Genomic DNA, 15,798 nt, shown 5'->3' with positions numbered 1-15,798 from the left:
AGCCTTGGAATCGCCAGCAACAAGCATGATGCAAGGAGGTGAGAAGGCAAAGAAGCAAGGAGGTGAGGAGGTGAGGAAGCAAGGAGGCGAGGAGGCAAGAGGCAGTCTTGAAGGGCTATTCAAGCTTAAGCAAGGGCTTTGTAGGTCTTGTTTTTGGGTGGCAAAAGCACGAAAAATGACTGCGCATTAACGTGTTGCCATTCTTATGCTTCCCCCCTCCAAAAACAAGACCCCCAAGCTATTCATTGGAGACACCAAAATGAGGGGAAGGATGACGTGAGGAGTAGAGGAGCTGGCCAATGAGGGGAGGGACAGCCTTGGAATCGCCAGCAACAAGCATGATGCAAGGAGGTGAGAAGGCAAAGAAGCAAGGAGGTGAGGAGGTGAGGAAGCAAGGAGGTGAGGAGGCAAGAGGAAGTCTTGAAGGGCAACAAGAGGGTGGAGGTGGCTGAAAGGAGTAAGCAGGAAAGGGAGGGATGGAGATTACTTGCAGGAAATGCTTGGATTAATGCTACAAATGCCATTTTTTTGTGTGTTTTACAACATGAAAATTTTATGGCATTTTTCTTTAAAAAAATACAACATTGTTGTGATTAATTGTGCTACAAACAACTCAAGCCATAAAGCACCATGGATTAGTACGACAATATACATCACGGATGGATGCATACACTCATATACATCACCAATGGATGCATACACTCATACTCACATCAATTTCCAATATTGTCAGAGATGGACCCTTAGCATACATGTGTGCATAGAAGACCATTTCCTACATTGATCCCTGATTTCATAGTTAAATTATTTTCTTTCTCACATTCTAACGTGTGAAGATTTAATGTACATGCATTATGGGCACATTATATTGCAGTTTATGACTAACTTTTTTTACGAATGCATGATACTTGTATATGGTCAAAGAAGGTATATTATCATTTTTGAATGACAATGTTACTCTAGGGTCCATTTTATCCTATATTAGAAACTATGATCACTAGATATTACATAAATATATTGCTCCATTATATCCTATACTAAAAACTATTCTGACCCAAATACATAACGCCAATTGAGTTTAGTACTTATGACAAGTGATGAAAACATTCTAATGGTATGAATGAGATCTTGTAAATTTTGGATATATAATATGGGTACTGTGTTGATTGAGCTATGACCCTTTTCTAAGGAAATATTTTAAACTTAATTACTAAATACATACTTACAATGGTGACCTGATTCCCATCTATATGTATAATCAAGTTTTACTTTGTGTTTAAAAAAAAGTTTTTGCATAAGGTTAAAATTCGAATAGTATTTATATTTGTTTAAGACTACCCATTGAGCTAGCTCCTATCCTTATATTGAACATGATAATGTTTATAAAATTTTATGAATACAAATAGATAGCATTGGCTCTCTTTGTAGTGGTTAGGAATGAACCCTAAAAGTACCCTAAAATGACTATGTATTCCATTATTTGTAGCATGAAAGTGATCATGGTAGAGTGGCATAATCTCTATTTTTTATTTTTTCATAGATTCTTTTGCTACTCATGGTTGGCGGATATATCACGACATAGATTCGAATAGATATTTGGTTTTTTGCTTCAACTTGCTTGACTAGACTTTCCTTGATGATTGTTCGATTGTGCTTGATGAGTGGTCACTGGCTTAACTGATGCATTAAGTGCAATGTTTTCCTTAAAGTTTTTCATACTAAAGGATACGAGTTTGCTTATAGGGGTGGAAATAGAAGCTTGTTAACGCCTGGTGCATATTTTTCGTTAGATGCAACAGGATACTAGTTACAAAGTGTCTTTGCCAATTTTTCACTTGAATCATGCTCCTTTTATGCTTGAGTTTGTGGTCACGTATTAAGTTTAACATGATAGTCTACAGGATATTGAATGAGCAATCAACATAGTGGTTTAGATGCATTCATTTCTAGTTCCGATAGAACTATCATTCAGACATTGGTCATAATAGAAGTATGGAGGGCTAAAATCATTTTTTGGCTCCCTAAGTTTTTCAAAGCATGATATTGTCCAGATTACATAAGTATTTTCACTAAGCAAAATTCATCCTTATGATGAAAATGTGTTGGTTTTCTTTTGACATAGTTGGTTTTGCTTCCATGTTTTTGGATCGAATGTATGGATGACCTTCTGCAAGCATAAAAGACATGAGATGTATATATAACACATGATCATGTTTACATATTTTCAGTCATATATTCTACCTTGTGATCCATCATTATCTTGATGTGCGAATGTTCAATTTGAGTAGTGTTTGCTCTTTTTATCACAAATTTTATTGTTGTGTCTACCTCTCCACAATGACTCAAATGTGATAGTATGAGGATGAAAGAGAAGTTAATTGTGAGTTTCAGGCATGCCTTCATTGTTGGAATATGATCACATCAATTGTTTCAATGATATTGAGAGGAATAAGATGCTGGATGAGGTTCTCGCTCGCTTGAAACCTATTTAATCTTGCTCGCTTATTTGGGGCCCCTCTCTTTTCTCCACTCGCTTTTTGGTAATCCTCTGTTGGAGATACCTATTAGCCTCCCATCACCAAACTGCAACGGGCAACCCAGTTATTCCAAGAAGTCATTTTCAATAGCGTCTCCCAAACAGTATCATTGACTGAGGGCACAAGCCCTTGATGGAATTGAGGAATCGAGTCCTGTACCTCGATTCGAAAGATCCTCTATCCAACAATCATGTAGGCTAGTGAATGTTATGCTCAAGCTGAGATAGCATGACCTAGGTGGCACCTCCCATCCACTCCCACCACACGCCAATGAGCGATTCCCTGTTGACCAGCATCCAAAAAAAATACAATATAAAGTGGACAGAGGCTAGTCCATAGGCGAGATCAGAATTTGATAATGACCTCCTAGGGCACCTACTACTCTGCCCAATGCTGCTCTCTTGAAGGGGTCCAAGTGGCCGTGTCTAGTTATAGATGTCGGTTGAAATGTATAGTGCATGAAAAGAAGGGCACCTCTGTAATCCTCTCCGAGTGCCTTGCTCTACAAGGCTAAAACCATTCACCTGGGTCCCCCTGTACCTCTCGTGGGGATGGCCCTCCCACATCAAAGCTACCACTAAGACTAATCATGTCCCAAGGGTGACTCGTACTCGGTCAATGGTCCATCCTATGCTAAGATGACCCACATCCCTGATCCGCTACCACCCGCACATTCTAAGGTCCCTCCAACCTTGTGTCTCGCTCTGCCTCTAATTGAAGTAAGCTCCCTAGCCCCACTCTATATTGCATATCACTGTCCTCCCGTACGAGGGGTGTTCTTGAGAAGCCCTCACCAAAGCAAGAGCTCTAGGGCTCGAGACCACACACTAAAAGCATGCCCAATTGTTTAAGATAGTGTAAATTGCACTATCCACATAGAGCATAGGAGCAAACCCTAACCCTATCCCTAAGGCGTTCACATGTATATCTTCATGTTTACTGTCAATACACTTAGTGTACAAGTAGCTATATCGTGTGCACTCCTCTCTCTCTCCCTCTCTCACTTTTGCTATCATGGTATTAGAGCACCAGGTGCTCCCACTCCCTTCATGAGTGTCAAGCCCTCCTTCCGTGAGGCATCTTCCATTGAGAGAGATTTCTGTTAGAGAGAGTGAAAGCCCTTGTTCCGTCAAGGCACAAGCCCTCTCCTTGAAGCATTTTCATTCTATCTCTAGCTCTCGTCGTAGAGCTCATTCTCCTTTTCGATTCAGTTCAGAAAGCTTTCGATTCCGCCATTTGGAGCTCTAGGTTTCATCCCTTGAGTGATTACGAACTTTGAGAGAAATGGTTATCTTCTTCTTTGAAGGTTTTTGAAGGTTCTAAGGTTCCTGCCTTACATTTCTGGTTATGGAAATTCTTAGAGATGTTCTCTTGAGATTTCTGAGGACTAAAGGCTCCAACAGGATAGCTTGAAGCATCAACAACACTGAAGAGCTCACAGGCGGAGGCACTGTACAACAAAAGCAAGCCCAACTCCCTCAACAATGGCTATAGCGGCTATCTACGTACAAGACACAAGGCGGCAACTCCAAAGACACAGCTCTACAGCCTCTCCAAGCAACCCTTCCTCTACTACCGACGGAAGAGCGACTCCAACTACGGCCACCTCTCCAAAGCCAACGATTGGGCAACACCAAGCTTGCAGCCTCCAATGAAGGTTCCAACCGCAAGCTCGGCTCCGACAACTGGACGCCTCCAACGACCCATAGTGCAACTGCAACGACTTGCACAAAGCTCCACCTATGGGCCTCTCGACAACGACCCAGAGCTCACAAACCTAACAACTTCTACCTCAACACGACTTTGAAGCCAAGCTGCTCTACAAACGACCGACAGCTGCACCACCAGCCTCTACACATGCAAGGTGACTTTCAGCAGCTCCAACTAAAGCTCCTACAACAACAAGCTCAATCTGCCTCCGCTGCAACGCCATCTGCAAGGCCACCTAACGCCATCTGCAAGGCCACCTCCAGTCGACTCTAGACGTCTACCCAGCTTCTCCAACGCTGCTCATAGGCCTTCATCAACGGAGCCTTTCTGAGCAGAAGCTAGCCAGCTACTCTCACATGTGCCGTCGCCAAGCAGCCTGCGAGCGTTGCTATCAATGCAGGAACCTACGACAACTCTAGCTCTGACATGCACGCTGCACACAGGCAGCTCAAAGTGGCTCGTCACCGATCGGCCAGCAATGCAGCAAAGCTACCACGGGAAGCTCTTCTCCTTCAACAAAATGACCCTCACGGCAAACGGCCGGCCTCCAAAGCCTCCACAGCGCTCAGCATGCGCCTCCGACTTATCACGAGCAAGCTGCAGCGACCATAGCTCCAAAGGCACCCCTTCCATTCTAGATATCTCGTCCACACGGCCCTCAACTGCCAGAGCAACATTCGACTGGCTGTAAGCCTTGACAAGAACGTCTATCACTTGCACAGTTTTGAGCTCCACTCTTGAAAAATGCCAGTGTCCACGCTCACGAAAACTATCCATGCAAGCCAGTCCAAACGTTCGGCTCCTAAGCCGAACTTCTCCAGCAACTCTGATCATACTTCACTCTGCAGCGCTTCATGGTCACCATCTCCATCGTCGCAGCCTCTCCGTCGTCATTCCGTCATTGTTTCTCATCCTTCAGACCTTTGTGATCGACACTTGGCGTTTTGGGAACCAGCCCTAGGAGATAGAGTTGGTTAGGTGATTTGGTTGGTTAGGTTAAGTTAACCTTGGTCAATATATTGACACGTGGCAATATGGGTTACTTCAACCCTAGGTTTAGAGGTTGCCACTAGTTGCCTTATCTGCCACCTCAGTTGCCCAACCAACAGTGCCACCTATGCACACTTGCCTCTTCCTAGGCACACTTGTGTTCTACATGTGATCTCCCACTGCCACCTCACCACAAGCAACATCATCTTTTTTGAGCCTTCTTGGGATTAAAGTTTGGCCTATGCTTTCAGGGGCCGTATCTTTTGATCCAGAGAGAATTTCGCAGCGCTCCAAAAAGCAAAATTTCTCACCAAATCATGCTCTACACTTTGAGCACCTCAAATCTGCCTTTTGGCATTTCCACAAGCCAGCATCATTAAATCCTGATCCATTGCAGCGCACCCAGCACATAAAATGAATACAAATAAAATTCATTTGCTGCATTTATCGCTTTGACGTGTAGTCTAGCTGTAGACTAGCACTGCCATAAAGGAGATCCAACTCCACCAAGCCAAGTAAGCCATTACCGCATTACCTGATTAGTTCCCCCAGCGTCAGTCCCATCGGATCTATCATTGGTATTCACTTTCACACATCTAACCCCAGTTTAGTACACGTGGCATTCGGCAGTTCATCATTCAGTGTGACACTTGGCTATTTTTTGCATTGGTTCATACACATACATATCAGCCTTGTACAGCATCTTGGCTACTCCCGACACGCAGTTGTCATCATTTTACTACTACAGGCTTGATCCTTAGCACACAGTTCTTCTTCCACCATGTCTTGGTTTTGACAGTTTAGCGTAAGCCCCCCAATGGCAGCTTTCATACAATGTTCTCATGGATAGACACACTCGCCGATACATGGGTAAGCCTCTTGCACAGAGCACCAAACCGCCTCCATCATGGAGTTCTTCACATCACACAGTTGATGATACACCAGTCATGACTCCGGATGAGATCCGCGGGTGGAAAGAGAACCTTCTTCGACCATTTATTGCCACGGGATATGTACCAATCTATGATGCAGACTCGAGCCTCATTGGCCTTGACAGATCAGACACAGATGCTTCACATGTTAGCATGGATCAGACTGCAATTTTTGATCATGCACATTCCTTGGTACGCCCTTAGCATGAGACACATTCAACAGCAAGTCCTCAACATGAGGCATATTTGGCAGTAAGTCCTCAGTACAGACCGATCCTAGTGATGTACAACCATCACTCTCATGCATGGATCTAACTCTATCTTTTGCCACAGATGCAGATATGCAACAGGAGTTCACTAGTGATCATGCAGTTTTTGAGCAGATAAGTCCTCAGTACGAGGCACTCACATCTTCTGCCGCATGCAAAGATATATGCCATACTGCATCAAGCTCTACATCAGTCTACAGGACATTCCAGCATCGGCTCAATCATGCCGCATTGCACCTCCCTTGGATCCAGTTATCACCACCACTTTCGATCAGCAGATCATTCCTCAACATGAGGATACCTATGTATTAGTGCGGTCCTACCACAATGCTGTAGACATCATCAGGTTCCTCCATAGCGCAACCTAAGGAGACTCAGTGTTTCAGTATGCACTTATGGCTGTCGTATACAGTCCATACTTGATGCAAATTAGTGGTTGGATCCAGGATTTTCAGATCAATCCCTACATTAGCATTCGGCATCGCATATGCCTTAGGGACATCTTATACTTTTTTAGTTGTATTTCAAGCTTCTAGGCCTTTATACTGTCAGCTCCTTCTCGACGAGCCTATGACAAATGCTACATCCCATGCCGATAGATGTTTAGCCATGCACACATCAAACAACCTCCAACTCATGATAGTTGAGCATGCAAGTTTGACAGGTTGCTGTACCTTGTTAGTTTTACGGGCCTCTTCACCAATAGAGCAATGTATCACACCTACACCTTCGGACCCAGATTTTCAGCTCATGGATCACTCTGTCCACACCGACTATGCAATCTTCTTCGACCCTGCATCATTCGACAGAGATTACAGTTCTACTGTAGCATACCTTCACTATTGTTGTCAATTTTTTTGGGTTGGTGACACTCTCATATGTCACTACCTACCGGATCACATCGCCATAGCTACATCACCTTGACATGTTCAGCACGCAGTCATCTTTCGATCGACCAGTCTTTGATCCAGGAGGACTTTACTTTCTGTACATTTCCTTCCTCTTCCCTTCGGCCTATTTTTTGGATTTCGTTCCCAAAGGCGAAGAATGACCCACAACTTAAGAGGGGGAATGCACATCTTGTACAGGACCACATACGTTGTACTCATTGTACATGCTTCCGCTACGTAGTCACTGTGCTCACATACGCACATACTAACTCTGATTTCTTTTCAATTTTGGATACTAGCATACGCACCAAACGAAATCCACAAAAAGGTCTTGTACATGCACCCTCTACTTACCAAATGCAATTTAAGAGAGGGTGTTAAAGATAGTGTAAATTGCACTATCCACATAGGACATAGGGGCAAACCCTAACCCTAACCCTAAGGGGTTCACGTGTATATCTTCATGTTCATTGTCAATACACTTAGTGTATAGGTAGCTATATCGTGTGCACTCCTCTCTCCCTCCCTCTCCCTCTCTCACTTCCGCTATCACCAACAAGTCTCTGCTCTGCAACTCTGGATTGATGATGCCAAGTTCTCCCTCATCCAGAGGCAAAATCATCATTTGCCAAGTGACCCCGGCTCTAGTATTCCGAGTGTTGTTCAATCTTGTCTGCAAGAATTTGTGTACTAAGTAACTAAGTTGTCCCATGGATCCCCTACGAAAGCACAAACAAGAGACTATGTAGGCCGTGGACAAGAGGACCTAGTTAGCCACAAGGGCCTGCCATGCAAGAATTTAATCGAGCTCCAATAAAGTAGCTTGCACTGCATATACTCTAGCATGGGGGCAATCTAATGCTCAATTAAAATGTTGATACCCACCTGACAACCGAGGTATCGCGCCCTTTGATCCCAAGGAATCCAATGGAAGCCATGAGGAGTCTACTAGTCCAAGTCCTCAAGGCCTCCCGAACTCACTCTAAGCTCTCAGCAATTCCCTCCTAGCCGAAAAATCAACAACACACACAAATAGCAAGCACAGACGTGAGTCACCACAACGAACGTGACGCAGGATAGCAACATGAAACCACGACCCAAGCAGTACCAGCAAAGGTACGGATGTGAACGTTTACAACTCCAGCAGAGCTTTCATCCGAGCAATCTTGCTTCGAATCCCTCGGACTGTTGCCATGCCGAGGAACCACCTTTGCCATCGTCGAGCCTCATCTTGCATACCTTCAGTAACCTGCGATTTCACACCTTACACCACATGGAAACGCCATGTGACAGATAGGGTCAGAGATCAAAGAGTGTCTACTTTGGTTAGTGGTTAAACTTGTGCCCCCGGGCAATCCTATCCACAAGTGCCACATCAACACCTTATCCATAGATCACGGCATCAGCCCAATCACTGGTGCCATACATAGGCCACATCATCAACTATCAAATGTGTCACTTGCCACTCCGAAGTTATACCTCAGCATGCATAGTTAGCACACAGCAGCACCACTTGCTAAGCATAGTTTTCACACAGCATGTGAACACATGGGCCATATCATCACATAGTACCACATTATCAATCAGACCCCGCGCAATCAAAACTTTGACAAGCCATTAACTTTCCATCCAGAAAGAATTTGCATACACTCCAAAAAGGAAAAATAATTGGTTTTTCAATCTTTACTCGCTTGTCAGGTCAAAATCATTGTATGCAATTAGACATTGCTAATCTTAGAAGGATTTAATTGGTAAGACCTTTGCAACAAATGACAAAGCAAAGCGTGAATGCACAAGAAGTGCATGAGATGACCATAATACAGAAAATGGTATCCACACATAAAGCATTAATGGGACAGAAGTACAAAGCATCATCCATCAAGCTACAACAAGCAAAGAGGAGGACGTCATTGACAAAATGTAAAAGAAGCAAACCTTACCCACTGTAGCCCATGTTTTGTAAAGGTCATCAAATCAGTAGACCTTGGTTTTCAATTATCAAACCTAACCACTTGAGAGTAGCTATGTAAGCACCGAGGGGAGGTATTGATCATGTTGTAATACAACACAACCTTGAGTAGGGGTCCATATGTGTTAATGTCATGCGGCATGAATTCTATCGATGGCTATTTATATTCATTATTTAATTTGAACCTCATCCAAAGTTTCTTCTTTTTATGGAGAAGATGATCTGAACATTGTATATGCAGATCATTGAAGTCCATTTTAATCTCCCTTGTATATCCCATTTCCCATTTGAATGGTGTCTCTTGAGTGGAGCATGATAAAAGTTTACGATCTCATGGATTGCAAGTCATTTAAGGGTGGCCCAGGAAATGCTGAAGTTAACAGGAGGCTTGTAATGCTACCTTATCTTTAGGTTCAGAAAAGCATGAAAAGTGCTACTTCAAAAAAACCAATCCCCTTTTGTCAGGAGCCTTGGATCCCGGAGGATCTCGCCTTCCAAAAATGAAAAAATGTGCCTAGATTCCAGCGGCCATTAAGGTTCAGACATATCATGCACTACACCTTCCAAATCGCAGTATCTGGAAATAGCATCCAAGGCCAAACCTTCCTAAAAATAAAGAAGAATTTGAACGACAGAAGTGTCATCTGTAAATACGAGGTGATCAAGAATGTTACTCTGAGAATCTTAAGGTTACAATTCTGCTTGAAATGCCAAAGGAAAACTCGAAATCTTCAGCATAAAATACCTGCAAAATCCACGGGCCACATTGTAGCTTTAAAGATCCCTTACAAACCATAGGAGAGGAGCCCATCCTCAAAGCAAGGATAATTGTTGCTCGATACTTGAACAAGAAAGCCAGCTTAAAAACAATACACAAGGCCCTTTTTAACCATTCAAGTTCGGTAAGCTGTAGAAATTTTATTTATTGTAAAAGGACTAAGAGACCAGTAAGTGCCAGCCTTGCAACAAAAATGTCCAGGCTTGCAGAAAAACTTTAACGATGTGCCATGCTTGATTCAATGAACATAACTTTTGTTTAGGAAGCTCTTTGCTAAATCTTGTCACCAGGTTTTGCATTAAATTAAGATGTGTGTGTGCGATATGAAAGCACATAAAAGATGTGAAGCTTTCTTGACACATTCTCTACTCAAGTGATATTTGGCAGTTTCATTTCCATGAAAACTGATGTTAAGATTCCCTGTAGTACCTAAATAATGTACCTGTGCGAAGGTCTCTCTCATGGTTGCAAATGATCTTTCAGGTTGGGTATCAATTGGGTCTTTGGATGGCTTTCTATATGTATTCTCCCCAGATGGAACACAGCTAAATAGATATTTGGCATATGACATTCTATCTCCAGTAGCCATACAGACAGCACCCATTCTTGACTGCTCAGGCAAAGCAGTATATGTTGCCCAGTTGAAAGTTAAGTCCAAAACCATTCAGCAAGTGGATGGATCAGAGGTGGTCTCCTTCACACAATCATGGGGCACAAACATATGGATGCTGGTTCCATCTACTGGAGAGATTCTATGGAGCACCTGGTATCCAGGTATGTGCTCATTGCCATAAAGTAAAACTTACTCTGGTGGTCCTTTTCATTTGTTATAAGGTATAAGAAAAGGATTGGGACATTTTACAATTGAAGAATCAGATATAAAAGACAGAATCACATTAATCCAGATAAGAAGTTTTGAAAAAAGGCTCCATGATCTGAAAGCAGTACAACCTCTAGAAATAATTCGATTAAATTTGTACAATGAGAAAATAGTAAGCTGCCTGAATTCAGCTGTACAGGGGAGAGTGTGTGAGAGAGAGAGCACAGCTTCCACATCCCAATTTATGAAAACTGATTTGACTTTCTTTCCCGTTTGCCCATGCTTTTTGTATTCAATTGCCATTTTAAGCATGAGACTACTAACCGGTAATACAGATAGTTTGAACAGGTCTCTTTCCTGCTGCATTACTGATGAAGGACTTTATCTCATACGAGATTGATTCCAACTGGTTGATAGCTGTCTCTGCTGCTGCAAGTACGTTGCCCTTCTTTCCGATGCTCAAGCATTAAAGCTTACATGGTTTGACATAGTCTGAATATGTGAAGTTTGTCCTCTTGTAAGGTTGTCCTATGTCTCAATGAGAATAAACAGCGTTCATCCTATGTCTCAATATGGTCCTCCGTAAAACAAAGTTTCTATTTAACATCGTTTTCCTATAGCATTATGATGAGCTAAGCCCATTCATTATTGATTCGAACTATCTGGTAGCTGGTGCTCGAATCATTGGATCTCTTAAATAGGTTGATCTTCGCCCTCTAGTGGCATCTCTGTCCTCAATTATACTAGGAGATCAAGCACAAGGACAAGTTCTTCCACCACTAGGTTTTTGGAAAGCAGTCCCTGTCACACAACCTTTAGATAAGGATTGTTAGCTAGAACATATAGGGTCTAGGTGGTGTTCCTCATCGCCGTCGTAGACATCTGATCTGTAATCGGTTATATCCAAGGGCTTCACATGGGTTCATTGATACTCTTGTTATACATGAACATCGGCTTGAGGATGCAGTTTGCAAGAGATTTGGCAAACTTTTTTTTAATCATGCTTTTGGTCTAATGCGATTGGTACTAGAGGAGGGACTGCCATTTTTTATTCTTCCTCTGGTTCATTGATACTCTTGTTATACATGAACATCGTCTTGAGGATGCAGTTCGCAAGAGATTTGGCAAACTTTTTTTTAATCATGCTTTTGGTCTAATGCGATTGGTACTAGAGGAGGGACTGCCATTTTTTATTCTTCCTCTGGTGGTGGGACATGGTGTTATTATCCCCTCTAGAGCTCAGTGGGTTATGCTTTTGATTGATGGCTGCAAGATTGGTTTCTTAATCTATATGCACCCAATAATAAGAGAGCAGATATTTGTTTTTGGAAGTAACTGCTTTCCGGAGGTAGATTCTTTGATCATTGGGGGTGATTTCAATATACTGGAGATGCCTTGATGACAAAAGAGGGGGTAGAGAAGGAGGCGTTCATCCCCTAGACAAAGCTTCCTAGGATTCTTTTTTCACTTTAGAGGCAAGAATTGCTGCTTGATGATGGATTCCATGTTTTACACTCTTCACTCCTATTTTCTTAGTCAAGAGGAGACGTTTGAGGCACATCCATGCTAATATTGAAAATTTCTATGTTGATGATTGGTCCTTGGATAGAGGTGGCACTATCTGTATCGCCTCAGGGGCCTCTACCTTCGATCCTTTTCCGGTTATTCTCATTCTCTTTGAGCCACATACATCCGCACATTTGACCATAACTAAGATTCTAGAGTCCCTTTATGCAGAGTGACCTCACTGACTCAGTTCTTAGAATCTGGAATTCCTATTTGCAAGATGGTTTCTGCTCTCCCCCAACCCTAGAAGCATCTCCTTTGCAAACTTAGGTCTAGGAGGCAGATGTTAAAGGCAGGGAGTGGCCATTCAGTTGGCAAACATATAGAGGGAAGACCAGAAGAGATCTTCAAATTTGTGGGTTCAAAGCACGTTGATGCAGCATAGGCTCATAAGCACATGAGCTTGTAGCTGAGTTCTTTTTCATGCTCATCAGTATTTTTTTATTAAGATTGGGGAAAGAGTCGATAGAAAATTTCTCACTGCCCTAGGTTTTGCAGAATGGCCATGCCTTTATGCCTCCCTCCTCACAGCAGAGTATTATACACCTGATAGAGACACAGCCAGATTGAGGGTTTGGGATATAGTTCCATTGGTGGTGACCCCTAAGATGAGGATATCTCTTAATGACCTTTTACCTACAGGGTATTTTACCCAACCATAACTGGTGACTTAGGTTGAAACCCGTACATAAGCATAAAAGGACTGTAACCAGTACTCGAATGCTTTGCACTGTTATAAGCAAATTCTATCATAGGGAGATAATCTTCCCAGGAAGACTGTCTCTTAGAGACATATGCCCGAAGCATATCTTCAACCAATTGGTTGACCTTCTCTGTACTGCAATCAGATTGTGCATGATCTGAGGAACTCATAAGAGTAGTTTTCAACTTCTCAAAAACAAGTGTCTAGAAGTTACTTGTAAACTTCGAGTCCCTGTCGCTGACTATGTCCGACGGCAAACCATAGAGCTTAAACAAATGGTCCACAAACTCGTGAGCCAGCTAAACACCTGAAATAGTTGTTCTAGTAGGTAAGAATCTAGCCATTTTTGTCAGACAGTCCACTATGACCCAAATGGAGTCATGACCGTTGTGCGTTCGAGGAAAACCGGTAATAAAATCCATAAAAATACTTTTCCATTTATTACCCGGGATTTGCAATGGCTGTAATAAACCCGCGCTTCTAAGGCGTTCTGCCTCAGTAACCTGACAAACCCGGCAACCTACCACATAGTTTTCAATAAATGCACGCATCTTAGGCCAATAAAAAGTATGCTTCACAAGAGACATAGTCCGATGTATACCTAGATTTCCAGCACTAGGAGCATCATGACACTCCCAAAGAATCTTGGATCAAAGATCCGAAACATCTTGCACACACATGTTTTCATTCTGGAACAGCAAGCCGTTCCTAATCATCCACTAACCTCCCACCGCCTGCACCGTAGGTGGCACAATCCCTAAGTCCTGGTCAACCATGGAGCTCCTATCTTGGACCTTCTGCCACTAAGAACTGAAATGACTATCACTGAGATTTTGGTAACCCATGTAACAACGGGCTGGAAGTCTTAGTGATGGAGATGAGCTGCTCCTGCTCCCCGTGAGCTACTGCCCCCCCCCTTCCCTCTCTCAGCCAGCCCCCTCTCCCTCTCCCTCTCCCTCTCCCTCGCTGCGCCCCCTCTCCCCCCCTCGCTGCTCCTCCTCTCCCTCCCCTCTCGCCAGCCCCCTCTCCCTCCTCCCTCACCCTCCCTCTCCCCTTCCTCCTCCCCGCCCTCCCTCTCCCCCCCCGCTGCCCCCTACCTCTCCCTCCCTGCTGCCCCTACCTCTCCCTCCCCACCCTACCTCTCCCCCACCCGTCAGCCCCCCCGCCCCCCTTCTCCTCCCCCGTCCCCTCCCCCGTCATCCCTCCTCCCCCCCCCCTGCCCCCCTCCCCACTGCCCCCTTCTCCTCCGCCCTCCCTCTCCCCCGCCAGCCCCCCCGCCCCCTTCTCCTCCCTCGCCCTCCCTCTCCCCCCCCCCCGCTACTCTCCCCCTCCCCGCTGCCCCTTTCTCCTCTGCCCTCCCTCTCCCCCGCCAGCCCCCCCGCCCCCCTCCCTCTCCCCCCCCCGCTGCTCTCCCCCCCAAGGAGACCCAAAAAAAAAAAAAAGAGTTTAAAAAAAAAAAAAATCCTCCTCCTCCTCTTTCTCCCTCCCCGCCCGCTTCCTTCCTAACTCAACTCCCCACGCCTCCCCTCAACCTACCTCCGTCTCCCCCTTCAGTCTATCCAGTTTCACGGACGGAGCTTTTTCAGTGTTGGAATCGGCCTTTTCACATCGATTGGCGAATGGATCCCCATTCAGCCAATCTCCGTCCACCTCCACCGGCCGTGAGAACCGTCATTTTCTCAGAAGACGAGTTGTAGCAGCTCAAGAAAGATGTGGAATTAGAGGGCTCCACATCACTTTTCGCATCTTTGGGTCACACCCTTCCAGATCACAGGCTAGAGACTGGATGCTGGCGGCGTTACCAGGAGACCTCGCCCCACACCTCAGGGATATTCGACTTTTGGGACGTGGATCTTCCAAGTGGTTTTCGACTCCCACGAGTCCACAACCCTTGTTCTCAAAGCTAATCCCCTGGCTTTGGGTTCGAGGAGGATCTTTCTTTTACCCTACACCTTGGGCTTCGATCCGGTCGAGGAGGACAGGCAGGTCACATCACTGTTCATTAGATTTCCTGGTCTTCCTCAGGTCTACCATTGACTGCTTGCCACTATAGGAGCCACATTCGGAGTGGTCACTGAGATCCCCTCCCTTCCTGGCATGCCTTCTTCCTTGGCAGAGGCAGTGAGTGCAGACGGGGTGCCTCGTGTTAGGTTCATTGTCTCTGACCCTAACATCTCAGATTACCACATTATGCTTCAACGTCCAGACGGCTCTCTCTTTCGACAGCCCAATGCCCGCAGCACACCCAGTACCACGATGGAGAGCTATCAGAGCGGCTCCCTTACCTCAGGAGGAGACTTTTGATCCTGTTCAAACAGACGCCTTCCAGACTCCAGAGGTCGATGTTGCTGCAGCCCCCGACACTACAGTTCCACATCAGGAGGGGCCTTTAGATCCACCATCCCCAGTCACTTTGGTTTCTGACCCCTTGGTTTCTGACCACGAGGGGGCTACAGGTACTTCTTCCTCGCAGACTGTTCCTGCCACAGTCAGGACAACCGAGAAAGTGCAGGCGCAGATGAGGGCTCCTGATTCCTCTTCACCCCAGCCACATGCCTCCTCAACCCCCAGCTCCAGTTCTGCTGATAGAGGCCTGGCAGGTCCTTCTCATCAACCCCCAGCTCCAGTTCTGCT

At 44.8% G+C, this 15,798-nt stretch overlaps 1 protein-coding gene across 1 annotated transcript in view; it reads left to right on the top strand.

The window, feature by feature from the left end:
- Positions 1 to 15,798, top strand: part of GEX3 (gamete-expressed 3) — a 131,876-nt gene that overhangs the window by 77,681 nt on the left and 38,397 nt on the right. Inside the window, exons 8-9 of the mRNA XM_087371439.1 lie at positions 10,559 to 10,849; positions 11,244 to 11,330. Coding sequence (XP_087227565.1) covers positions 10,559 to 10,849; positions 11,244 to 11,330 — 378 coding nt within the window. The remainder of the gene's footprint in view (positions 1 to 10,558; positions 10,850 to 11,243; positions 11,331 to 15,798) is intronic.

The sequence above is a fragment of the Dipteris shenzhenensis genome, chromosome 33 (assembly GCF_047967505.1).
Source record: "Dipteris shenzhenensis isolate YYH24624 ecotype China chromosome 33, Dip_SZ_1.0, whole genome shotgun sequence".
Classification (NCBI taxonomy): domain Eukaryota; kingdom Viridiplantae; phylum Streptophyta; class Polypodiopsida; order Gleicheniales; family Dipteridaceae; genus Dipteris; species Dipteris shenzhenensis.
Note: the sequence above shows the minus strand (reverse complement) of the source record. Positions and strands in the feature narration are given on the sequence as shown.